Source organism: Onychomys torridus, chromosome 8, assembly GCF_903995425.1.
Source record: "Onychomys torridus chromosome 8, mOncTor1.1, whole genome shotgun sequence".
NCBI lineage: Eukaryota > Metazoa > Chordata > Mammalia > Rodentia > Cricetidae > Onychomys > Onychomys torridus.
Window position 1 is genome coordinate 18,908,410 of NC_050450.1, and position 26,022 is coordinate 18,934,431.

At 51.1% G+C, this 26,022-nt stretch overlaps 1 protein-coding gene across 3 annotated transcripts in view; it reads left to right on the top strand.

Moving 5' to 3' along the window:
* The window catches only part of Lmf1 (lipase maturation factor 1), an 89,438-nt gene that overhangs the window by 12,381 nt on the left and 51,035 nt on the right, over nt 1-26,022 (top strand). For all 3 annotated transcript variants that reach the window (XM_036196386.1, XM_036196384.1, XM_036196385.1), the window contains exons 2-3: nt 1,248-1,557; nt 4,355-4,365. In XM_036196386.1, the coding sequence (XP_036052279.1) occupies nt 1,248-1,557; nt 4,355-4,365 (321 nt within the window). The remainder of the gene's footprint in view (nt 1-1,247; nt 1,558-4,354; nt 4,366-26,022) is intronic.

Sequence of the window (26,022 nt, forward strand, 5' to 3'; positions counted from 1 at the left end):
GGAGCTGTAAGTCCACCCAAAGGGCCATAAAAATAAACATATCCACCATGCAGCCCAGTGCGCTGCAAGGACAGGCTGGACAGGACAGGGAACTGCCTACGCGCTACCACTTTTTGCCGGCAAAGTACACAAAGCTCCCACCCAAGTCACTCATATATAAAGACCTCGCAGGCATCACCGAGCTTTGAGGAACAAGATCACGTCAAGGTACAGATAATTGCTGGCTTTACTAACATGCAATGTGAAGACCAAGGAACGAGAAGTTCATTCATAAGTATAGGACTAGTGCATAACCAGATCACGACTGCTCAGGCCTTCCAGAGCCTCCAAGGTCCTGAGAGTCTGTGGGGCTTGTGTGTAGCCTGGGCGCTTTGTTACTTTTCTGTTGTGATGAAACATGACCAAGGCAACTTATAGAAGGAAGGGTTTTATTTGGGTTATGGTTCTAGAGAGCTAAGAGTCCATCATGGTGGGGAGGCATGATGGCACAGGATAGGCGTGGCCGCAGGAGCAAGAAGCTGAGCGCTCACATTCTTAGGGACAAGCCGAAAACAGAGTGTGAACTGGAAATGGTTGTGAGACTTTTAATCCCAGAGCCTGTCACCAGTACATCCTTTCTCCAGCAAGGCTGTACCCCCTAAGCCTCTCTAACTAGCACCAACAACTGAGAGCTGCGTGTTCAAGTACCTGAGATTATAGAGGACATTTCTCCTTCAAACCACACAGGTATCATTCCATGTGTGCTGCCTCCTGTGAGGAACATGCTGTACCATGAGGGCCTTTCCTCCTTCTATCTTCTTATGTCTGTGGGGCTCTTTCCTCTTTCTGTCCTGTCCTGGTTGGTTTGTATTGTCAACTTGACTTAACCTCGGGTCACCTGGGAGGAAGGAATCTCAGTGGAAGAATTGCCCCATTTTGTCATGATTGCTAATTGATGTAAGAGGGCCCAGCCTGCTGTAGGTGATACCATCCCAAGGCAAGTGGCCTTGGGCTGTAATAAGAAAGGAGCTGAGTGTGAGCCAGAGAGCAAGGCGGTAAGCAGAGCTCCTTCATTGTTCCTGCTTGAGTTTCTGTTCTGACTTGCCTGTGTCCCCTTGTGCCTGTGGAAGTTGATCACATTCATGTCCACTTGTGCCCATGGGGCCTATTCCTACTGGTGTCCCTTGTCCTCAGGAGGGCCATGAAACATCTCCTTTTCCCACAGGGACCCAGTTCCCACTCACAACCCCTGCATTTCTGTCTTCCAGTTGTGGCCTTCTTGGTGGCATTCAATCAGAACAAGGCCCTCATCGGTGACCAGGGTCTGCTGCCCTGCAGACTGTACCTGAAGAATGTCCAGCAGTACTTCCAGGGCAGGATCGACTGGGGTGCCTGGAGCTATGCTCCGACCATCATGTGGCTGTTGGACTGGTCAAACATGAACTTCAACCTGGACCTTCTTGCTCTTCTCGGGCTGGGCCTCTCATCCTTTGTTCTGGTGACTGGCTGTGCCAACATGGTGCTCATGGCTACTCTCTGGGCCCTCTACATGTCCCTGGTCAACGTAGGGCAGATCTGGTGAGTAGAACCTGCCACTTAGCCCTATGGATGTATACCTACCTCCTGGCTACTGAAGTGCCAGGGTGAGCTTGTTCGGGGCGTCTTATTGAGCACCTAGGCCTGGGTAGAGGCTGCTGTTACCACTCAACCAAATTCTGGCTTTTGTCTTTGGGGAATTAAATGTGTGGTTGTGCTTGGAGATATATATATATCTTCTTGAGAATATGCTCCAGTCTGCTTGAGCCATGAGGTTTGAGGAGACGGAGACAGAAATCACTGGGCAGCCAGTGGGAACATGGAGTTTGGAGGGACTTGACTTTGAAACATCACCCTTCTACCCTTACCAAAAGAGTCTTACCAGCCTATGCCAGACGCCACCCTAGGGTCATGGCTCAAACCTTGCCCTGATGGTGGCCTGTAGGACTAGAGGTGTTGATGGAGCTTATAGGGCCACCAAGGCCAGAGAGATTATGGACCAAAGAAGGGCATGCTGGACAAGTCCGTGGTCGTGGTGATCAGTGTCTGTGTGGACACATGGGAAATGGATGAGGGGGTTAGCACCTGTATTGGTTAGTTTCCTCCTTGCTGTGACAAAATTTCTCATAAAAAGCAACTTAAGAAAGAGCAGGGGAGGGGCAGGCCAGATAGAATTTTCAACCACCATCTCAGCGAGGCTGGCTGGCCAGCAAGCTCTTGGATCCACCTGTCTCACAGTGCTGGGGTTCTAGACACATACAGCTATACCTAGCTTTTACTCAGGTCCTCATGCTTACAGGGCAAGTGCTCTTACCCACTGAACCATCTCTCCAGCCCCGCCCATGGGCCCTTTCTCATTCTCTGTTCAGAGACATTCCTCATTAGAGAACGCCTCTCCCATAGGGTGTTTCTTGGGTTAGCAGTGAGTATGAGTTAGCAAGTGTGCTGTCCACTTCAATATTTCCTCCATGGACATGTAGTAGTGTGCTCAAGGGATGTGCTCACTGCTTCCAGTGTCTGTGGTCAAACAAACGAACAAAACCACAAACAGCCACAACCAAGCTGTTATTTCATCTGAGAACAGCATGTATGTCTGCCAGGCTGGGAATCTCTTGGTACAGTTTGAGAACCACCAGGCTCCGAGCCCACTCAGTGAGCCCAGACCCCACGGCAAACCTCAGGCTCCGCCTTTCGTTTGCACACAGTCCATTCTGTTTTTCTTCTTTACTGAGATGTAGTTCATACACTGTAAGATTTAACTAGTTACTGTGTACAAGTCAAGCTGAGCATGGCAGTGTGTGCATGTAATCCCAGCGCTAGGGAGGTTCAGGTCACACAGGAGAACTGCAAGTTCAGAACAAAACCTGGGCTCCACAGTGAGTTCCAGGACAGCCTGGGCTAGAGAGCGGACTCTGTCTCAAAATGGAGTAAAACAAATAAAAAATAAATTTTACAAGTCAGTAGTTTTATAAGTATGCAGGGGTCTGAAAACCTTGCCACTCACAAAGTTTAAGTCATTCTCATTACCACACGAGAAGCCTGTATCTTAGTCTATCCATTCATTCCTCCAACAGCCCTTGGTGACCAGTAACTGTTTTCTACCTGTGTGTGGCTTTACATTTATACCCATGGTGCTTAAATGCCCCAGGTGTTTCCTGTGTGTATGGCTTTATGTCTGCCGTTATCCCCAGCATGGTGTTTGAGGGCTCACCATGTATGACTTGTATCAATATGTCTTTCTTTCACAATATAGTAGGTGTCCACACTTGATATAGATGGCAACGGGGTGGGGATGGGGGTGGGGACACTGGGAGTGCAGCTCAGTGGCAGAGGGCTTGCCTGGTGTCTTAGTCCTATTGCTGTGAAGAGACACCACGGCCATGGCAACTCTTATCAGAGAAAACATTTAATTGGGGACTTGCGTACAGATTCAGTGGTTTAGCCCAATGTCATTATGATGGAAGCCTGGTGGCATATAGGCATGCGCTGGTGCAGTAGCTAAGAGCTACATCCTGATCTGTAGGCAGAGAGTGAGAGAGACTGACCTGGCATGGGCCTTTGAAACCTTATGCCTACCCCCGGTAACCCCAGTGATGCACTTCCTCCAACAAGTCCACACCTCCTAATCATTAAATCCTTTCCAGTATTGCCACTCCCTAGTGACTAAACATTCAAATATATAAGCCTATGGGGGCCATTCTTATTCAGAGTACCACACCTAACGTGTGTGATGCTCTGGATTCCAGCAGCAGAACACCAAACATATGTCAGTGTGACTTCCAGGTAAAGGACACAGTGGCCACAGAGCCTACCGCATTCCTCGGGTGGAGCCCCTCTGCTCCCTTGAGCTTCAGATCCTAGGGTATCACATTTGCAATGGCAGTTAATAAGAATCAGTTTTCATGCAGGAAAAACAGATCTTGCCTCTGCTCGTTCTGCAGTGTCTTTTGCTGGTCTGCAGGCCTTGACTCACTCACCCAGCTTTGCCTGCTCAGTGCCTGGAGGAAGGTCCTCCTGGTGGCTGGTCCTCCTAGAGGCTGGTCCTCCTGGTGGCAGGTCCTCCTGGAGGCTGGTCCTCCTGGAGGCTGGTCCTCCTGGTGGCTGGTCCTCCTGGAGGCTGGTCCTCCTGGTGGCTGGTCCTCCTGGTGGCTGGTCCTCCTGGTGGCTGGTCCTCCTGGTGGCAGATCCTCCTGGAGGCTGGTCCTCCTGGAGGCAGGCCCTCCCAGCAGTGCCCCATGGCCCACACTGCCCTAAGCTCACAAGTGGGTTCCGTTCATAATAGCTTAATATAGAAAACCAAGTCAACGTCTTAATGCTCTTCTTTTTGTGTGTGTTTCAGGTATTCTTTTGGTAAGTGACAATCATGCAGAAAAACCTCTGCGAGGGCTTGCCTTGTGTGTTGGGGTATGTATCTCTGTGAGTTTGGGGGGCTTGTCTCACTGTTAAATACTTGATGCTATCACGTTGCTCCTGGCTCTGTGGGGGTGGGGGTGGTTCCACAGTGTTCGTTAGCAGGCTGGCAAGCCCTGAAGGTCGGCTCTGGTAGGAGTGGATGGCTAGGGTGGGTTGGGACTGGGGGCTCCAGGTGAGGTACTGGGATGCCTGTAGCAACTGCACTGCATGATAGTGGAGATTCTGGGACTGGAGAGCTGGCTCAGAGGTTAAGCGCACTTACTGCTTTTGTAGAAGAACCAGGTTGGGTTCCCAGCACCCACATGGAGGCTAACAACCACCTTTAACTCCAGTTCCAGGGGCTCCACTGTCTTCTACCCTCTGTAGGCACTGCATGTATGTGGAACATAGATAATGCATACAAGCAAAACATTTATACGTGTAAAATAAAAATAAGTAAATGTTGGTGGGGGAAATGGCTGGGTGTGGTAGTACACGCCTGTAATCCCAGCACAAGGGGGACAGAGGCAGGTAGGGCTCTGTGGGTTTGAGGCCACCCTGGTGTCCATAGCAAATTCCAGCCCCCGCCCCCCAAGGCTGCATAGTAAGACCCTGTCTCAAAAGAATAAAATAAAATAATGGAGATCTGAGGGTGACGACCAGAGAAGGCACTTGGAAGAAGAAATGCAGCAGGTTCCTCCCCACGTGTGTCTTATGAGTGCCCTATGGCCCACTGGGCTGCCCAGAGGTGTGTCCATAGAAAAGGGCACTGGGAGCTAACTAGAGATGCATTTCAGGTCCTCCAGCATGCCAGGTGACAATCACTGGAGTGTGGCTGAGGGTGGCCCCCAAGTGTCAGGGGGCCTGAGAATCTGGGGACTTACATCTGTGAACTGACCCAACTCTAAAGTTCAGCAACCAAAGAGGAGACAGCTGGACTTAGCTTGCATACTGAGTGTGTGGCTTCAGCCATGAGGCCTGAGTACCGAGGCATCAGTGTCTGAACTATGTTCTTAGCCTCGCATACTGAGTGCTCCGTACAGAGCTGAAAAGGGAGATCCACTGGCAGACATGAGGGCATCAGTCTGCCTCCGCTGTTTCCCCTCATCTTTAGTCCCCTGAGTAGGCAGATAGCTGTGCAAAGCAAAGCTGTTCCAACTGTGCTGATAGGGCTTTTCCCACATAGCCAAGGGCAGTGTCAGTAGGGCTGCTCAGCACACAATGGGTCCAGGATGTTCATATCTGCTCCTTGTTTCTTGTATCAAAGTCCCCCAGAGAACCCGGTGTTCTCCGGTCCTCTGGGAACAAACCCTCTTTTCTTGGAGAACTTTGATTGTCTGAAATTGCAACAAGGTTACTCTCCCTGGTTATGAATGTTGAAACCTTGAGGCCCTGACTCCTCTATCTGGATGGGATCCCTGCTCCTTGGTGCAGAAGATTCTGGCAATTACTGGCAAAATCAAGTCAGAGGCACTCTGGAGCTGAGGCTGGGTCATAGGGCAGACTGATGAGCAGTGGCAGGCGCTCCACACACCTTCAGGCATGTGCTTGGCAGTGGCTGCCCCATCTTGGAGTCTGGGAAGTGGGGTATCCCTAAGGTTCTAGGCACATATTGTGGGGGAGGTGAGATATAGAGGGATTTGGGACCCAGGAGCCTGTGGTATCACTGTAGCCCTGCCTTCCATCTTCTCCTTTGCTACCCCAGAAAACAAAGGCCCATTTGGGGAGGTAGTACAGGGCAGGTGTGTGATGCACTGGGTTCAGACTTTTCTGGAGGAGCTGGAATGATTGCTCAGTGGTTAAGAATACTGGCTGCTCTTCCAGAGGACCTGGGTTCAATTCCCAGCACCTGCTTGGGGGCTCACAACCATCAGTAACTCCAGTTCCAGAGGATCCGATGCCCTCTTCTGGCTTCCATGGGCACTGCACACATACACACAGACATTCATTCTGGGCAGAACACCCATATGTATAAAATTAAGAAGACTCTTCTGGAGGCGTCTCTTCTCCAGCCCTGTGATGCTGCCCACTGGAGCTGGAGTCTCTCAGTGAGCACTGCTTGTCATCTTAGCTGTATGTTCTTAATTGTGTCAGTCATCTCCGATTCACAAGGAGGCTTTGGTGAACCAAGAGCTGCAATGTGGAGCCGCCTACTAGTGGTTCTCTGCGGGGCTTTATTACCTGAATGGGGGTTTGAAATGTTCTGAGCTTCCAGAGCCTCATCTCTCCATGTGCATTAAGTCTGTATCCGTTTGTTTATTCATTTCGAGATAGACTTTGTACCTCATCCTGTTTCAAACTCCTTATCCCTCTGCTTCAGCCTCCCAAATGCCTTTGACACTATGCCTGGATTAACAGGAATTTACTATGGTAAAATGGAATCAGTACAAATGTCCATCCCTTAGTCTCCCCAGCCACCCTTGGAGTGCTTGGAAGCTCTGTGGTGCTGAAAGGTGTGAACTCTAGAAGAGTCTTTGGATGGGGCTTCATGGAGGACACCCTCCATTCAGCTAGCAAAGGGGCTTCAGGCACCCCTGTTCTTGGGCAAGGGTGAGCAGTGCCTCTCTGGCCAGAGATGTGGAGGACTGGCCTCTTCTGCACACATTGGCGCCGTTAGTGACAGGATTCTGGCTAAGGAGCCTAGACAGTGAGGTCCCACTTGTAGTGCCTGCCTTCATCTCAGACAATCATTTCCTGAAAACACTCAGTTCTTATCAGCAATTTTTGGCTATCTCTTTAAGAGGCCCCCTTTGATTGTGGAAATCTGGGGTTCTGCTCCATCACCTCCCACCCTCCAGTACTGCCATTTCCGCACAGATGCAGTTGCTGAGTGAGCTGAGGGTGTATGTTGGTGCTGGGTCTCAAGGAGCCCAGGCCGTTGATCATCTGCTTTGTATTCTTTACTGCTCTCGGTTTGCCTTGGCAACGTTCAGATCAAAGGCTGAGGTAGAAAAGGATTCATCCCGTGCCCTGCAGATATTGGATACTTCTGTCCCAGTGGGACTGTGCTTCCTGATGCCCCTTCACCTGGCCTTCTGGAACTCACGCTGTCCTGTGCTTTGGAAACTGCTGTAGTCTGCCAGGCTGAGCAGCAGGGCTTCAGGTCTCCTGAAGGACAGGGCTGCTCTTGGCAGGCGCCATCCCAGCACACACAGTACCCGGTGTGACCGCTGTCCCCAGCCTGATGACTATGTCTCAGCATGACTGCTCTCCCCAGCTCATCCACTGTGGCTGGCATGGAGACCATCTCTAGCATAGCCACTGTCTACCCTGGGTTCCAGGCCATGTCAAGCACTGTGTGCAGTGTGAAAGGGTTTACATTATAGAGGCTGAAACATTGTCTCCAGGGCTTGAGTTCTATGTCCCATCCTCTGGGTTTCCTCAGTTTGATTCCCAGACCGACTCCTTCTAGGCTTGGGCTGAGGGGGGCCGGGAGCGACGATATGGCTACTCTGACTCCAAGGGCTATGACAGGAAAGAGTGTCCTGCTATAGGAAACACCCGCTGACAGGACTGGAGAGATCCTGTGAGAAGATTGCAGGAGAGACCCCAGCCAAGTAGCATAGCTTCCTCCAGCTTGGCTCTTGGGCTGTACTGTGTGGTCTTCCAGGCCCAGCTAGGCAGTCAGAAAATCCAGCATATTCCAGAGGCCTTTGGAGTGTTTTAGACCACAAAAACATTTTGTAAGTTCTTTGATTGTGTTTTCTGTAGTGGTGAATAGGGTGCAGGCCTTGACTTCCAAGTAATGCCCAGACAGTGTAACTCACACTTCCTGTTCTCTCTGCCTAGACCCCTTGGAACACTGGGTTTGGTTTCACTGTCTCTAGGCCACACTGTCTCTGGTGACCGTAAAGAAGAGGGGACCAAGCTGCTGTTGGGTGTAGTACTGCAAGAGCCCTGTGCCTCAGGAGCTCCCATCAGGCTTGGGGGGGGGGGACTAGAAACCTTTAGTGTCCGTTGGGCCCCCTAATACCATGCAGGGCAGCAAATGTCTAGTAGTCTAAGGATCTCCCGGGTGTGAAAGCCCCTGGGACTCAGAAGAGGATTCTAGAAGACCCTGTGCCTTCTGTGTTCCAGTGCGACACAGTCGGGATAAGAATTGGACACTTTAGTTCAGCAAGAAGCTGCACTGATAAGCGATTAGCTTGTCCTCAGCTGATGAGGACAAGGACAGAAGTTCTGCTGTGTCAGCTGCCTGGGCACAGTGTCCAGGCACAGGGACCCACAGAGGCATCTGTCCCGGATCACACGGATCACACGCAACCCATTAGCTTTAAACACAGCAGGAGTGTGGGGACAACTTTAAAGCATGCAACCCAAGGAAGCGGCAAGCCAGTGGGCAGGCCACAGGTGAGAGAGGCCAGGGGTCTGCAGGAAGCTGATTGGCATGTCAACAACCATGGCTCCCATGCAGCCCAGGAGGGCCCAGGCTGCATTGCAAGAATGGTACTCAGATTATCTCATGAATTCTCTTCTTGGCCACCATATCTGTAGTCTTTCCAAGTGGATGCAGCTCTTAATGACTTGGGGAGCTTTGTTCTTGCCAAGTGGAGGGTTCCCTGTCCTGTCCAGCCCGTCCTTGGCAGGCCCTGGGCTGCATGGGATGTTTATATGGCTGGGACACTCGAACCTGGGTGTTTCCCTTCATGGCAGCACCTCCCGCCAGCCGTTGTGAATTAAATGCCCCATGTGACCCTTCACCCTTGCCGCTCTTAAATTCATGCTTTAAAAACAGCTTAATGAGGGGTTTACTGGCCCAATTGGAAGTTTTTATTAAGACCCATTAGTTAGTGAGCAGAGACCGCCTGCAGGAAGTGATTAGCACAGTGGCCCGGCCCAGCAGGTTCCATGAAACTGTTTCCAGACTTGTGGCTGACACTGCAGTGGCCTGCATAACCCTCTGCTGCAGTTTCTAGTCCTTGTTCTCCACCCAATCCCAGGGCTCAAGAAAGCAGTTTCCCTAATTAAGTTACCCTCACAGTCAGAGGCAGCCTCCATGGCCTGGCCAGCCCAAGCTCAGGAGCCGCCATCAGCAAGCCAACCCTATGTCTCCTTCCTGGGGCCTGTCTCTGTTAACCTCTCCGCGTGTCTCTACGGGAAGAATAGCCTCATAGAGCTCATTTCCAGAAAATGTCAACTCTGGGTGACAGCATGCCCTCTGTCCCAATACCATGTCCAGTCACATCCTTCAATGGGAGTCCCCCAAAAAACCTGGTTCCATCAAGTGAGGGCCACTGTGTGGACTGTCTCAATCAGCCATTCGGTAGTGGCCTAGGGTCAGTGTCTACCCAAATGGGGACATAAGATCCTGTTCTCATCTCCCTCTCTGTGTGTCTTTTCCTTCCCTCTCTCCCTCCCCCTCCCTGTTCCTGCCAACGCCCCCCCCCATTTAAATCTCATAAAAATCACTAACTGAATCTAATAGAGAATGTTTCCCAGAGCTGGAGAGATGGCTCAGAAGTTAAGAGCACTGACTGCTCTTTCAGAGGTCCTGAGTTCAATTCCCAGCAACCACATGGTGCCTCACAATCATCTGTAATGAGATCTCTTCTGTGTACATAATAAATAAATAAATTTTAAAAAAAGAGAGAGAGAGAGAATGTTTCCCTGTATGATGGCTTATGCCTTTAATCCGAGCAGTCTGGAGATTGAGGCATGAGGAATGCTGAGTTGTAGAGTGAGCCCTTGTCTACAAACAAACAAACAAACAAACAAACAAACCAGGGCTAGGGATGTAACTCCGTGGGTAGAGTGCTTGCCTAGCATTTGGAAACTGTGGGTCTGAAGAATGCCTACAATCCCCACCCTCTGGAGGTGGAGGAAGTTCAAAGCTGTAGTCATTTCGAGGCCAGCATGGGCTACTAAGTCTGTGTTCCTTACTCTCTTTGGCTCACTCTGGGTCTTGCCTGGCACCTGTAGCTTCCACTTCCAAAACACGGTTCCCTTTAATGAGCAGAGTTCTGAGACACTGAAGAAAGAGCAGTTTCACTGGAGTCCCGAGGCTGCTGGGTGGGTTTTATCTGGAATTCTTCTAGTTTGCTTTTTGCCAGATGGTTTGGAAACGGGGGTGTCTGTCTGGTCCTGACACCAGGTTAGAAAGTCTCCATCCCATCAGTCTCAAGGACAGCAGAGCCTGGTGGACTTGGTCTAAGTCTCCTACAATAAGGATCCGTCTGATTTCAAGCTTGTTCCTTTTGCAGCTACCTGTGGTTGCTGAGTGCCCTCACTCACCAAGCTGCCTGTCCATCTCGCTCTCTGGCATACCACCTGTCCATGTCACTCTCCACACAATACCCATCTTTGCTTGTTTCTCTTCTGCTCTCCATGGACAGAACACTCGGAAACTCTCTCTCGTGGTCTTGAAAGAACTGGTTTTATTTATCAGATTTTTAAGAAGTTGAATAAAAATTTGTGTGACGATGCTGGGAAGCTGAGGGGTCTGTGCAGTGTTCCTCCGGTGCCCCACCCTTCATCACACCCTAGCCCCTGGTGTTGTGTTCAGTGATGATGCATTCTAGCGCGTCAGATAGGTTGTCTTCTCCGGAGGAAAAGGGCACACTCTCCAGTGTCTTCAGCTGATAGTTGAATTCGTTTCCTTTCCATCTCCTCTCTGATAACAGCAGCACACGTGCAGATGACCACTGCCCTCTAACTGTGTCCCTGTCCACCCCGAGGAAGCCATTGTGGTTCTGTAACCTTCAGCACTGATGCCTCTTTGGACAAGTGCCGCCTAAATAGACGACAGTGCTCCATGTGTGGGGTGTTATCTCTTTCTGCTTATCAGCTTCTGGATTCTTTCTACTCTGGCTAGGCCATGACCTAAAGATTATTCTTTTAATTGTTAAAAAAGAACATGTAGGCATGTGCTACATGTTTCATCTAACCAGAACTACAATACTGTCTTGCCTCTGCTCACCCCAGATCCTGCTCTCCAGATAAATCCCTTTATCTCAGCTAGCACCATATTTCTCATTTTAAAATGATTATTTATGCCGGGCAATGGTGGTGCACACCTTTAATCCCAGCACTCTGGAGGCAGGCAGGCAAGGTGGCTCTCTTATGAGTTCTAGGCCAGCCTGCTCTACAGAGCTTCCAGGACAGCCAAGGCTATACAGAGAAACAGTGTCTTGGAAAACCAAAAAAGAAAAAAAGAATTATCTGTGTGTGTGTGTTTGAGATATGTGTGTGTGAGCACACATATACTCCAGCACACATATAGAGGCCAGAGGACAACTTTATGGAGTCAGTTCTTTTTCTTTCCTCCCTCCTCCCTTCCTGCCTCTCTTTATATGATATACTGGTTTCATTTCTGTTGGTGTGATAAGCTGTCCTGATCAAAGCATTCCAGTGGAGGAATTGGTTTATTCAGCTGACAGCTCCAGGTTATGATCCATCATTTCAGGGAAGTTGAGGCAGGAGCACAAGCAGTTGTCACATCATCTTCGCAATCAAGAACAGAGTGCGAATAAAGCTTCCATGCCGTCTATGGCTTTCATTTAGCTTTCTCCTCTCCTTCCCCTCCGCCTAGAAATCAGATTGACTTGCTTCTTCACTCTTCGAGGAGAAGGGTCAAGGCCCCCTGCCTAGGGAATGGTGCCACCAACAGTGGGCTGGTTTTTCCTACATCAGTTGACCATCAGCACGATCCCCGCAGATATGCCCACAGGGTGACCTGATCTAGGCAATTCCTAGACTGAGGCTCTTTCTTCAGGTAAGTCTAGGCTGTAACAAGTTGATATTTAAAACCATCTGTCACACGTGTGTGTGTGCTGGGGATCAAATTCAGGTCACTAGGCTTGCACAGCAAACACGGTTAGCTACTGAGCCATCTTGCCAGTCCTTGAATCCATATTTCTAATGAGGTGTGTACGTGGATTGCACTTGGTGGGTCACATTTAGATATTGATTGTGTACTGTCTCGAGTAACAGAGAGCCCTCACATATGCTCCTAATGCTGTTCTCAGCATCTTAGCATAACTATGTCACATGCATAATTTTTACACTTGATTTTAGCCCAAAGACCAAAAAGTGATGCAGATATAATTGTTACGGATTTGTCAATCTGTGCATTATTGTATCTATGCAAATATTGACTGCTGTGCCAAATAGTGAGCTGTAACTTTTTGTCTGTTCACATTCAGTTTTTCCCAGAGTTGATAGTTGGCCCTTCCTCTGTGGTTTAGTTTTTCATCACTGATCTTGTCTCACCAACTTATTCTACTGCAACTGCTTAATTCCTCTTAATAGCTTTATTTTATAGAAACCATATTACATAGTCTATCATTCTTTCTCCCCACACTGTGGAGGTTTCTCTTTACAGGCTCTCTGGCATCACTTGCAGCAGATGCATTTTAGACATCTGGTTTGGGAGACTGTGGGGCAGGTCAGCTGTCTTTGCCAGGTTCTGTCCTGCTAATTGATTTGCCCCTCACTGTGTGCTAGAGATCCTTGCCATCCACAGGGATTGTCATGCTGAAAACAAGTCTCCGCATCAAGAGCCGCCTTTCCCACTGCACCCTCCTTCCCTTCCCGACACAGGATTCCTGTGAAGACCTGTCTGTCAGCCCTTTGCATGACCACATTCACAGAGCGACACCTGAAAGCAGCTGGCCAATGGGATCCTCACCCAGCTTGCGACTATTCGTCTGAGGCAAGGCAGGCCATCCCGTATGCATGTTGCCTGTTAAGCTTTCCCCTGTGCGAGCGTTGTGTCCCAGTTGCACTAGGCAGTTGAGAGGCTAGGGACGTGCTTTGGTCTCTTCAGACACCATCAAGACTGCCAGCTGGCCTGGCACCTCCAGCACCTGGTGCATGTCCCCTGTGCTTCCTGGCTCCCAGGCCCCTTGCTAGCTGTGGAAGAGCCCTGCCAGCAAGCCTGACCTTTGCCAGTGTGAGGAACAGGAAGAGACTCTGCTGGCTGCCCCAGCTAGCGTCTGCATGCCAGTGTCTGCTGCGAACGCTTTGATGTTCTGAAACAGAAACTCTTCAAGAGGAACCGTACGCCGTGCTGTCACAATGGCGTCTCTTGTGTGTGCATTTGTGGGAGGAGATGGGCACTGATGCTGTTTGGCTACTGCTAATGGCTCCTGAGTGTGAGGAACAGGCCCTTCTTGACGGTTCCTGTCCTCTGGTCCAGCACACTATGCTTCTTTCCAGGTATGATCCCTATATGTGTTACAGGTGTCGGCCGCCTCTTAGGCGTGCATCTCCATGGCAGGCAGACTAGCTGGTTTTCTGTTTGGTCCTCACCACGATGAACATCTCTAGGGCATTCATAGGCTGACTGTGAGGAGGAGTCAGAGGTGTGCTTTGTTATTGTCACTACTGTATGTGCATGTTGAGTGTGTGATGAGTGTGTGTGTAGTGTGTGTATAGCCACGGTGTACATGTGGAAGTTAGAGGACAGTTTTCTGGAGTCGATTCGCTCTTCCACTGTGGGTTCTGGGGATTGTTTTCAGACTGTCAGGCTGCACACAAGTGCTTTCACCCCTGAGCCATCTCGCTGGTCCCCAGTGGTGAAGTTCATGTGCTATCTGTGAGCGCTTCATGGTTTCTGTATTGGCTGTCTGCTCCTCCCCTCTGTGCTGAGGACTGCCAAGGAAATATTCCCCAACCCACTAGCTGGCTTCATGTCTTCCACCTTGTGAAGTGGACCTGTCTGTGAGTCTATGTGTTTCTCTGTACCTGCCTCTCTTCCTACCGCTGTCAGCCCCTTGGGGCTGGGCACTGCCCAGTTCCCACCATCCCTACGGCAAGAGCCCTGGCCCTGTGCAAAAGAAGGGACACCTGCTTGTATCTTCACCTAGAAAGAGGTTTCTGCCTTCTTCAGGGCACTACAGCCCAGGTGTCCACTTGGCAGGGTTAGTGTGGCTTATGACGACACTGGATCAGCTGTTTTCTCCAGTTTTTCAACAAAATGTTCCCAAGCCAGAAGTACTTACTAGTGGAAGAGGGGACCTGGGGCTCCCGAGAAGTGTGCAAAGAAGTGTGTACCACTATCAGGGTCACTGGCCTCAGGGACAAGCCACAGCCTGGAGGTCTGGCTCCATCTCAGCTCTGTCAGCTGATTGAGTGGATGCCCACAGTAAGTGGTTCAACCCACTAATGTCCAACTCCAAGATGACGAGCAGAAACTACCTTGAGGAGCAGCTGCTCTCTGGTAGGTGTGAATCTGCTCCCTGTGACATGTGACCATGGGTGACTGCGGGCTGAAGTGGACAGTGTGCCACAGGCAGCCATAGGGCCACAGGGCGCATGTCTCTTGGGATTATTTCCCTGTGACACACCACACAGGTCACCATGCCCGCATCTTTACATTAAGAAAGAATGCTGATATTGAGTCTGTTGCATGCTGGGATCTCATCAGTGTCTTTGCCACAGAGACACAAGGGCCAGCCTGAGGACAGTGACCTTGGGCCTGCCACACTTGCCTGGTCATGTGATAATTACAGGGCCAAATAGGCAGATCCAGAACTCCCTTCTGTGGCTGAAGGTGCGTAGGCTAGAAGTACATTTTGTGTGTGTGTGTGTGTGTGTGTGTGTGTGTGTGCGTGCGTGCGTGCGTGCGTGCGTGCGTGTGTGTGTGTGTGTAGGCATGGTTCCCTCTCCTGTGCTGACCCTTGTAGGGGCTGCCATGGATTTCCTTGGTCACTTCAGCTATCAGGTTAACTTTAAACAGTGCACACTCACTATTGGAGATTCCTATCCTCTTCCAGGCTGTAGTAGCAATGCAGCACACACACCCTTTTCTATGGAGCAGCACCCACTGTGGGAGATGTGGCCTCTGCTGGTTACATGGCAGACCTCTCCGGCAGCCAAGGGTCAGAAGGCTTCTACACTTCTTCCCAAGTTGCTCCCAAGACTAGAACTGTGGGCACCTGTCTTCCTAGACTAGCCTGCGGTCAGGTGTGTCCCAGCTAAGCAGCCAGAAGGGCCAACACCAGTACTGTGACACTAACTTTGCACTTGGAGAGACGGTGCCGGCGACACCTTCGAAGATGAACTTGCAGCTGCGCCACACTTAGAGGAACTGCAGAAAGAGAAGAGAGCCCCGCCCTCCCCTCAGTGCTACCGAGTGACTGACTCACAGGGAGCAACTCAGGTCCAGATGGCAGGCTACAAACCACTCCTGAACTTCTCAAGCTCCCACCAATACCCAGGGCCCATCCAGAGACCCCACAACAGCCTCCCGTCTCCTTTACCCTTTAGTTTTCCCCAAGACTCTCCTTGACTTCTCGTGCCGGTGACTGTGCAGAGCATTCCTGGGAGCACGCTCTGCAGAATGTGCCTAAGATTTGCTCTGTCCCATTGCTGCCTAGTGGATAAACTGAGTGATGGTCTTCGGGAGGATTGCGCCTCTAGGGAAGGATTCCCTGTCACTCTCCTGTTGTTACCTTGTTAAGATATATCTGCCAAGTGTCCCTCTGTCCAGTTACAGATCCCCAAAGGGAGCAGATACCCTTAGTGCTGGGGGTCTACATCCCACTTGGAGGGGTGTCACATAGTTTATGTGTGTCGAAGCCACACAGCATTGTGGAGGATTTAGGGTGGTGCCCGCAGGTCACCATCTTACCTGCCGAAGCTGCTGCTGAGACATTCCGAGGTGAGTCCTGCTCCCCTTCCCTCCACAGATAGTCGTTCTGTGGAGCCCCCCTGAGGAAGAGCTGCCCCCCTTTTCTCCAGTGTTTATGCATCACAGTAGAAGTTTTTTTTCTTCTCTCAAATGATCACCCCACATCCCTGTGCCTCACATCTGTGATCTTCCCGCTGGTCCCAGAGCCATCAATGGCCCATCCATGAGGCTTCTCCGGCACTATGGTGCTATCAGGTGCTCCAGGCACACCTTTGTCCTGACCCAGCCATTATCAAGCTTTGCTCAGGGCCTTGGTCCTCCTCTGGAAACGCCTCTAGGATATGGTGCTGGGTGTGCTTGCTGTTCTAGCCTCTTGGTGGGCAGAGCTAGGAAATAGGAGGTTAGCAAACCCACACAAGGAAGAGGCGTGAACTATGGGTGTAGCACTGATAACTCTTGGGGTGACAGCTGGGGGAATGCTTCCTGCTCTGTGCCCCTTTCTGTGTCCCCAAGACAGCTATAGTGAGAGAGGACAGGCTGTGTCATCAGTCAGGGGCTGGAAGGAAACTGGCTTGTGCCAGTGGTGGGGACAATCTGTATGCTGTCAGCCCTCAAGTCTGGGGTAAGGCGGAGGGGCATTGTATGCCTCATAGTCAATACTGTGAACTTGAACCTTCCCTGCCACATCGGGTCTGCCACAGAGTTAGTTTTAGCTTCTCATTGTATGTGGTGATATTTTATCTGTGTATGCCAATAAAGCTTATCTGAGGATCGGAGGAAAGAGCCAGCCACTATAGTAACCATAGAGGTCAGGCAATGGTAGCACACACCTTTAATCCCATCACTCGGAAGGCAGAGATCCATCTGGATCTCTGTGAGTTCAAGGCCATACTGGGAACAGAGCCAGGCATGGTGGTACACACCTTTAATCCCAGCACTAACCATAAAGGTCAGGAGGTCTCATACAGACAGGAAGTGACAGAACTGGGCAGGAAGAGGAAGTGATGTAGCTGGGCAGAGAGAGGAAGTAAGGGCAGGGACAGAAAGGCACATAGGCGTGGGTATACAGGAAGTAGGTCTCTCTGGACTACTGAGGTGTCAGTGAGGTGAGGTTGGCCGTGGCTTGTCCTATTCCTCTGATCTCTCAGCTTTAACCCCAATATCTGGCTCCAGGTTTTTTTTTTTATTAATAAGACCGTTTAGCAATTCATGTTATATTTGTACATTTGTGCAGAAGCTGAGTGTGAAATACAGCAGATAAACAGGTTTCAAGTGGACAGTATCTGATAAACACAGGTAGAACACAGGTAATGTGTCTCGACTGACCTGACCCACAGGTGAAAGGGTCTGACATGATTGGTCTCTGCTGCCAGTGCGTTTTACAGCACAAACTACAAAAGCTTCTGGTAAAAACCCAGTGGTTGGGGGTTAGGGTGGCAGCCCAATTGGTAGAATGTTTACCTTGCAAGCACGAGGTCATAATTTGGTCCCTAGAGCCCACATAAAAAGCCAGGCATGGTAGCACTCGTTTGTAATCCAGCCAGCCTAATCTACTTGTCAAGCCCCAGTACTCAGTGAGAGACTCTCCCACCAAATCAAAGGAGGTTGTTGACTGAGGAATCATACCCAAGGCTGATCTCTGGCTTTCACAGCCCTCTGTGCACACGGGCATGCATAGATGCACAAATGCACAGAAAAACCCAACCAAACAAACGGCAGTTTGCTGAAGAGGTTTAAGCCAACAAACTCAAGGGGACTAATCCAGCATCAAGGCACCGTCTCTAACATTGGCTTCAGGGATTGGTGACTGGTGGCCTGGGGTGGTAAGCATGGCCAAAGCAATTGAGGCTGTGCCCCTCATGGCATGGCCAGTGGTTTGGGAATTACGATTGTATGAGCCCTGCAGCTTGTCTCCCTGAAATGGGGTCAAAGATTTGAGAAACCATCCCTGAGTTTATAGTAGGACAAGGAGACTTCAGAGGTGCACATCAGCCCCTCTGGCCATCAGCCAGCACTGACTGAGTAGCTAGAGTTCTTATTGGCAGGGAAGCCCACTGCCTTAGGGCCGCATGAAGAGCCACCCACTCCAGGACTTGCCCATCTGACAGCCAATGTGCTGGGCCATTTTCTGTGTTTCTATTGGCGGTATTGGGGATGGGAGTGAGGGTGGGTCTTCAGGAAGTGGGTGCAGAGGATGTCACGGAGATGCTTAGCGTCACCCCCCCCCCCATGATTCTGTCAGCTTGTTCGGAGGTTTTCCTGGCTGGTGTGGACCCCATGGACAGGTGTGAGGATGATTGGATGAATGGAAATGTAAGCAGGTCGTCATCTGTGAGGTGGGATCTGGGGTAAGCAGAGGCTTAACTGATAGCCCTGGAGAAAAGGAGTCTTCATTTGAGCTTCCAATGCAGGCAGTGGCCTGGTGAGCACAGGGGCAGTGGCCATGCTCACGATGCAAGGGGCGCCACATTGTCTAAAGAGTGAAGTCTGTTTTATACCAAGTGCCTTTGGGGGCCATCTGTGACAGGGAAGGACACTTCCCTGCCTAAGTTAGGTAGGTGGCCGCTCTGCAGATGATGTTCCTCTGTCTTGTCCCCCCTGAAAATCTCCCCACCTCAGAGGGCTCAGTCCATGGGTCGCGTGATAATGCTGAGCACTGTAGCAGGGAGCATGTGATACAGCAAGGGGGCTCATCTTAGGGCAGCGAGGAGGAGAGACAGAGAAGGGGAGTGAGCCTCACTTTTTGCTGTCAGGGCCCTAGTCTCTAATGGATGGCACTCCTCACACTTGGGGGTCTTCCTCAGTGCTGCCTGCCTGCTGCTCCTCTCCGTCAGTACCAGGGGTGTGCTTTACTAATCTCCTAATCCAATCATGGTGCTCAGTTGAAAGAAGGATGGGTCAGCCTACCTGGAAAGTGGGCAAAGAACACACACTACTACCACTGCATACCCATGTGAGAGGCCAGGACAGCCCCATGGGCTCTCGAACCCAGGATGGACCCTGCTCTTGTTTCTCTGCCTGACCTCTGAAGAGCCTCCTGCCCTCCTGTGGTGGCTGAGGTGGGGGCTGGATGGGGTGGTGTTGACATGTGAGGTAGGATTAGGCTCCAGAGAAGAAAGGAGACCCTGGAACAGGGATAGGAAGATTGCTGGTCACTTCCTGTCTGAGCCATTTTTCTGAGAATTGTGTTGCCTGATTTAGCTTAAATGTGATTCTTAGTTGGGAATAGTGCTGCACGCCTTTAATCCCAATGCTTTGGGAGGCAGAGGCAGGTGGATCTCTGAGTTTAGAGCCAATCTGGTCTACAGAGTGAGTTCCAGGACAGTCAGAGCTACACAGAGAAACCCTGTCTCAAACTGCTCCCCTTCCCCCGCAAAAGGGGATCCTTGACTAGTCCTCCATAAGAAAATGTTTCTAGATCTTTCTCCTGACAGCATTAAGAATGAGATGTCTCAGGCTGTCAAACTCTGAGTGAGGCATTGCCATGGAGCCCTAATGTATGGCTGCAGTTCGTCCCCACCCCCGTCCAGGTGTGGCTCCTCAGAGTGCACTAGACCAGTCACGTGTTCAATGTGCAGACTGGATCTGTGGGTTGGGCTGTCCTCTTCAGACTTCCTGCCCTAGCACCAATGCCAGCGTCCCTGTAGGCTTGAGGGAGGGCTGGAGGCACCACATGCAGCTGTTTAGGTGAGGGGGAGGAACAGTGCCCATCCTGGGTTCCCTGAAGACCCCCCAGGACTGCTCTGTCCTCTGACATGGGAATATGGCAGTGATATGTGTCTTCTGGCCCACTCCTTCTTAAAAAGTGTGAGGAGACATCCCACTTCTTCAGCATTGGGCTGGTGGTGCCATATGGGGGGCATTAATGTCACTGAGCCACAGCAATCTTGGAAGCCCCTGAGAGGTGTAGGGTTAGGGCAGTTGGTGGGCGTCTTATGCATCCAGGACACCCAGGGTAGAGAGTAGGTGTGCAGGTTTGTCCAGCCTTGCTTCTGCATTGAGAGCCATACCACATGTACCTAAGCAGGTATTGGACCTGGGACGGGCTGGGACCCCCAACCCCACATAGCCACTTAAACCTAAATTCAGTTGAGCTGAGACTTTTAAATTTCTCCCTCAGTCACATGAGCCACATTTTTAGATCCCAGAGGCCCATATGGCCAGTGGCTCCTTTGACCATGCCTCGCCAACCCCAAGCACTGCAAACAGAGCCCCAGGGCCATGGCGTCTGACACTTCCTCAAGATCCTGGTCTGTGGCTTTGAGGTCACGCAGTCTGTAGTTCATTTCCACACACAGGAAACGAGAGAAAGCCCGGGAAAATGTGTGCCCTTCAGCATGCTATCTATACGTTAAATATTTGGAATATATTAATCCGAAAAAAATCTGGCTAAGTCTAATTTCCGTTGAGGGGAAGCATATTTGTATTTATCCAGAGGCAATAAAGCTGTGGAGGTCACTTCTGTGGATCCCGTTTCCAGGCTAGCTGGCGACACCTGCAGAGATCTAAGCAGTGGGGGACACCCGGTGGCTCGGGGAAGTCTGGTTGTCCTAGCAACCGAACATTAACAAGCACCTGGGACCTGGGTTGCCGCTGGGGTCACCATGAGGGCACGTGGGTTATGGAGGTCACTTCCTGTTTCTCCAAGTGCCCAAGGACATCCTTAAAATGTGTATTAGCAATCTTCCAAACTTTGCAGCTGGGGCATGTAGTTACCAGTAAGTCCATTTCTTTTGTATAATTTGCTTTATAAGACAGGTCCCACTCTGTGGCCCTTTGACATTGAACTTATTAGTGTAGTTCTCCTGCTTCAACCTCCTAAGTGCTGGCATTAATGGCATGAGGCACCACACCTGGCTTTCATGATTGCTTACAACCTGGAGCCTGCAGCCAGCACTTGGAGACCCATCTGCTCACCAGAAAATGCTCTCCCTTTTCGGATCTGGTCTCTACCTCCAGGCCTGTCCTCCAAGGCTTGGTCCCTACACTCCACTCATGGCTTGCTCACCTTTGGTGAGTTAGAGTGTACCTTGTTGCTTGTGAGATGCTCAACACAGGAAGCAGCGTGGTAGCAGGACTGACAGCCCTGTGTTTGTGTCTGTGTGTGGATTCCTGGGTAGAGCTGCAGATGCCCAGCTGGTTCCAGAGCGGGAGAAGGAGGTGGTGGGGAGTGAGGCGATAGACCACACACAACAGTGTTCCTTTCCTGTGGGGACAGCTCTGGAGTACGTTCCTTTCAGCACCCCCAAGGGCAGCTTGGAGTGTACTAAGGTGAGTGGGGAGTGTGCTGAGAAAGGACATTGCAATGGGACACCTGCTCTGAACATCGCCTCAAGGCTGTGTGTCAGCCGTTATTTGGGGGTTTCTGTGAGATGGTGATGCCCCCCACACATGTGCGGGGCAGCAGCTGATGGGGGCCGTGGCTGACCGAGACAGAAACCACTGCACACGTACTCCAAGCCTGCTGGCTGCAGGATTGCTCGGGCGGCCTTAGCTCTGCTTTACAGTGTTTTCCAGCTCCTCACTCGGGCTGCCCTGGGTCTGGTGGCACATGTCTGCGGTCCCAACACTCAGCTGAGGCAGTGGGCTTACTGTGAATTGGAGGTCAGTCTGGAATACATAGTAAGTTCCAGGTCAGCCTGGGCTGCACAACAAGAAAGACCCTGCCTAAAAACAAAACTAAACAAAATCTAAACCTTGGGTGGAGTCTCTACCACAGATGGAAAAGACAAACCTAAATTCTCAGAATACTGCTTTGCGGAGCAGTATATGTAATAAAACCACAGATCCAGATTTTAAACTCAGAAAGTGTGGCAGCATGAGTCCCTAGATCTCTGGTAGTCTGTCTAGCAGAACACTGCTGCCTCTCTGTGACCTGTGGCTGCCTAGTGGCATAGGGAGGCAGGGATGTTGCAGTCCTGGGACCCAGCAGATTCCCCCATCACAGTTGAAGACCGTGGAGGACTCAGACTCAGAGGTCAGAGACACAGAGTGGGGCTTGCAGCTCTTTGGGGACTAGGGGTAACCTCCCCCGTGATGTCACTGCTTGGGCTGGTGCAGGCTCCAGGCTGTGTTATGCACTGGTGGGCACCATGTGGCCCATGGAGTTTCCATTACCTGCACCCCTTCCTTCCATGGTAGCAGGAGAGCAAAGCAAAATTTTGCTATGCTAGCTCATAACTTCTCCTAAAATATAACCTATGAAAATTAAGGAAACTTTTAAAAGCTACTGGCTCCCTCCAGGGCCATCATTAGAAGCCCCTGGGGTGGCAGAGGGCGGGCGGCTCACTGCTGGAGTGACAGCCAGTCAGGAGGGAGCGCTTTGCCCCCTTCTCCCTGTTTTTAACGAAGGAGCTAATGGATTTCCTATTCCTCACGTGGATGGTGCTGTCACTTTTGAAGGATCCATCTGCGCTATATTTAATTACTCCTTCTGACTATCTGAAGTCGTTCTAACTAGCTCATGCAGCCTGATTGCCATCTTCTTCCTAGAGTGGCCATCTCAGGGAGGCGTCCCTCTGAGATGCTCCAGGTCTCGCTTCTTATTTAGGGAGTGAGCTTGGCCTTTGACACTAGTAGCTCCAGGTGATATTTCACCATGCCTCACGTTGTATGATTCCCACCACCCTTGTCTAGCCCCTGGCCTGGTCCAGATCACCCCTGGGCCTTTGTTCCTTACATGACTGAGTGCATCTGTATCCTGGCTGTCCCTAGTCCCCTAACAGGAATTACAACTGGTACCATACCATGGCATGACTCCTGTGCTGCTCGTGGTGATCGGGAGCAAGAGACAGCCTTTGGGGTGAGCTTTCCCACTTGATGAGCTAGCACCCCACCAACAGGACCTTCCAAAAGTTTCTACTTGCTCCTTGCTCCCAAATCTCCTATCCCGTCACACCAGTCCTTGGATCCCCTCCCAGACCATTGGGCCCCCAGCTTGACTCGGCTGTGCTCTGCCCTTACTTGGTCTCTAGCCTTGCATCCTGCCGAATGATGTCTGCCTCTTCCCTACCAGGCATGTTCATCAAGTTGGTGGTCCTGAGATCCCACCACCCCTTATCCCTCACCTCAAGCTGTCTGTCTTCCTGGTTGCCTTTAGCGTCAAACACTCTAGCTTAGCTTCTAGGCCTCTGTTGGGCTGAGGACACCACATCCCTGAGCCACTCAGCCAGACAGCCTCGGGCACAGCTGTCCAGTATAAAGCTGCCTGACCTCCTCTTGCTGGCCTCTTGTGTCCCTTCTTTCCAGCATTTGTCCACCTGAGGCACAGACGAGGAATCTGGTGGGTGTCTGATGTCTTTCTCCTCTGATGCCAGTGAACAGAGGAGCCGGCACCGTCTATTGGTTTTATCTGAGATCAAGTAATGTAGAGCCTAGCCAAGAAGTAGGGCCTGGATAGGTCCCTCTGCCTCTCTGCCCACCCACAGTCTCTGGTGTCTAAAATCTTCTGCCTTATTGGCTCTGCCTTACATCTGTTTTCTCCTGGTTATGTCCAGTCTGTGTAGACACCTGAGCCTCATGGACAGCACAAGGGAGACGCCCAGATGGAGCTCCTGGGTTCTGGTGGCCTTGGGTGGAGAACCACATGGTCTCTGCTCCCATGTCCTAGTGCTGTTAGTTTTTGCACTTAGAAATTTAGTTCAGGGGAACCACATCTTCCCCGTGAGTCCGCAGCAGTGTGCTCCTCCTCACCCAGGCCAGAAGGAAGGTAGGAAGGCTCCAGAGCCGGCTCTGGGAAGCCACAGTGATCGCTGGGAACAACAGCATGTAGGAAAGTGAAGCTGGCACACCCTGAGTGTTTCCTCAGACACAGCATGGAGATGTGGCCAGATTGCCTGGTTTCTCGTCACCCCGATGGTAACATACCCTTCTTTCCCCGCTGTTCAGCTAGGCCATTTCCATGTTACTGGGAAGTTTGTGTTGAAATAGCTGTAGTTTTTCCTCACCCGCTCTTATTCTTGCCTCCGCCACCCCATTGTTCCTTCTCCCTCTCTTCTAACTGCCCTCCTTTGTTGTTTTTTTTTTTTTTTTTTTTTTTTTTGGTTTTTCGACACAGGGTTTTTCTGTGTAGCTTTGCGCCTGTCCTGGAACTCGCTTTGGAGACCAGGCTGACCTCAAACTCACAGAGATCAGCCTGGCTCTGCCTCCTGAGTGCTGGGATTAAAGGCATTCACCACCACCACCCAGCTTCACCTGACTCTTATTCTTGAAACAGGATTACATACACTGAGTTTGTCCAAACTGGCCTAAACCTGTAGCTGAGGATGGCCTTGAGTTCCTAATCCTCCTGCCGCTATCTCCAGAGTGCTAGAATTACTAGCATGTATCATGATGCTCAGTCTATGGATGCCATGCTGGAGATCTTACCTAGGGCTCTATGCATGCTCCCAGTAAGCACATGAGACATTCACTCCTTAGGAGCATACCCTGGTGCATCTGATCTCATCTGTGGTATCCAGTGAGGATGATTGCTGGAGCAACCCAAGCCTTATGCCTGTACCCAAAAAAACAGCTCTAAATGGAGAACTTCTCTAAGCTGTTTTGAGAAGTTGTATGATACCATTCCATATGTACAGCTTTGTAGGCATAACTGGTTCAGTGCTCAACTGTGTGACTGGAAATGAGAGGCAGACACTGAAGCGAAGGTTCTAGAACCAGCTGTGTGGCACCACATAAAAAGCAGTCCATACAGGGCTGTCGCTCAGGACCCCTCACAGGCCTCTTCTGACAGCCACCTGGTAGGACACTGTTGAGGTTGTGCCCCTGTTATCCAAAGTATGAACCGGGCAAGCACAGAGCTGTCTGCAGAGACCTGGACAGTAGGCAAGACCCTCCCTAGCTGCCTCTGTAGAGAGGCCTTGGCTCACAGGCACAGGCAGTGGGAGGGGGCTGTTTGGAATGCAATTGCACAGGGTTGTACTTGTCCACAGTTGTAGCTGTCTGTCTCCTGTGGAAGGTGCCATCCCCCCTGTCCATGGCATAAGAATTTGGTGCACTGGGCAAGAGTGGCCACCCACCCACCCACTCTCACTGGGTCACTTGGCCCCTGGCAATGTGCTGGTTATTTATTTTTTCTGGGGACTCATCTCCTGCCATGCTGAAGCGGGGAACAATGGCCTTCCTTGTGCACATGATGCAGCTGCTGAGACACCATCGTTCCAGGCAAAGAGGACAAGCAGGTGGGAGGGCAGCAGCCCTTCCTTCCCTGGGTGTTTGTCACAGGCCACTGCCACCAGGGCAGGCCCAGCTTCTGTCAGAAAGACCCCAGTGGGCCACAGCCATTCCATGAAGTGGGGCAAGGCAGAGGGTCCAGATGGAAGAGCTCCCCAGGCCTTGGCTCAGCAATCTCTATCCAAGTAGGACAGGAACGTCCCATTCCCTCTGAAGGCCATGGGGGAGGGTCTCACACACACCCTCCTTCCTGTTACAGACAGCTTGTCTTTTGTCACCCTGCCCTGCCCTGTCATGCACCCCACCCCCAGCCCTGTCACCCTGCCTCTCCTGGCACTTGGATGCATTTCTGGGTTCTGCCATTGTGTATCAATCACTTTGATTGGTGTCACTCACTGCACTGCATGTTAAAATTCCATTCCTATGTCTGCAGATCGAGGTGGCAATTAGGCAGGCTCTAAGCTCTGGGGAATGTGTCCCCTAAAAGCTCTGAGACTGTGTGTGGCATCTGTCACGGTGCCAGCTCTACCCTGCCCCAGGGCTAGCAAATGGGTCCCAGCGAGGGGTGGGCAGCTTGGTGGGTGTGGGGCAAACTGTGGTGTTTAGCTCGCTGGATATGGTATGGGGTGGATTCATTGTGGCCCTAGATTTGCTCTGTGGCCTCTGGGCTTCTGAATTCTTTCACTTGCCCAGTAGAGGAGGGGATTGGAGGAGGTGGTCATTAAGGTTCTTCCTCAAAATGGTTGCTGCTTGTGGCTCTCATGGTGATTACCAGATGCTTCCCCTGATCCACGGACACTAACACTCCCACCATGAAATTCCATGGGGTATCAGGCACAGCCATGTGAAATGTACCCCAAATTGATATAAAT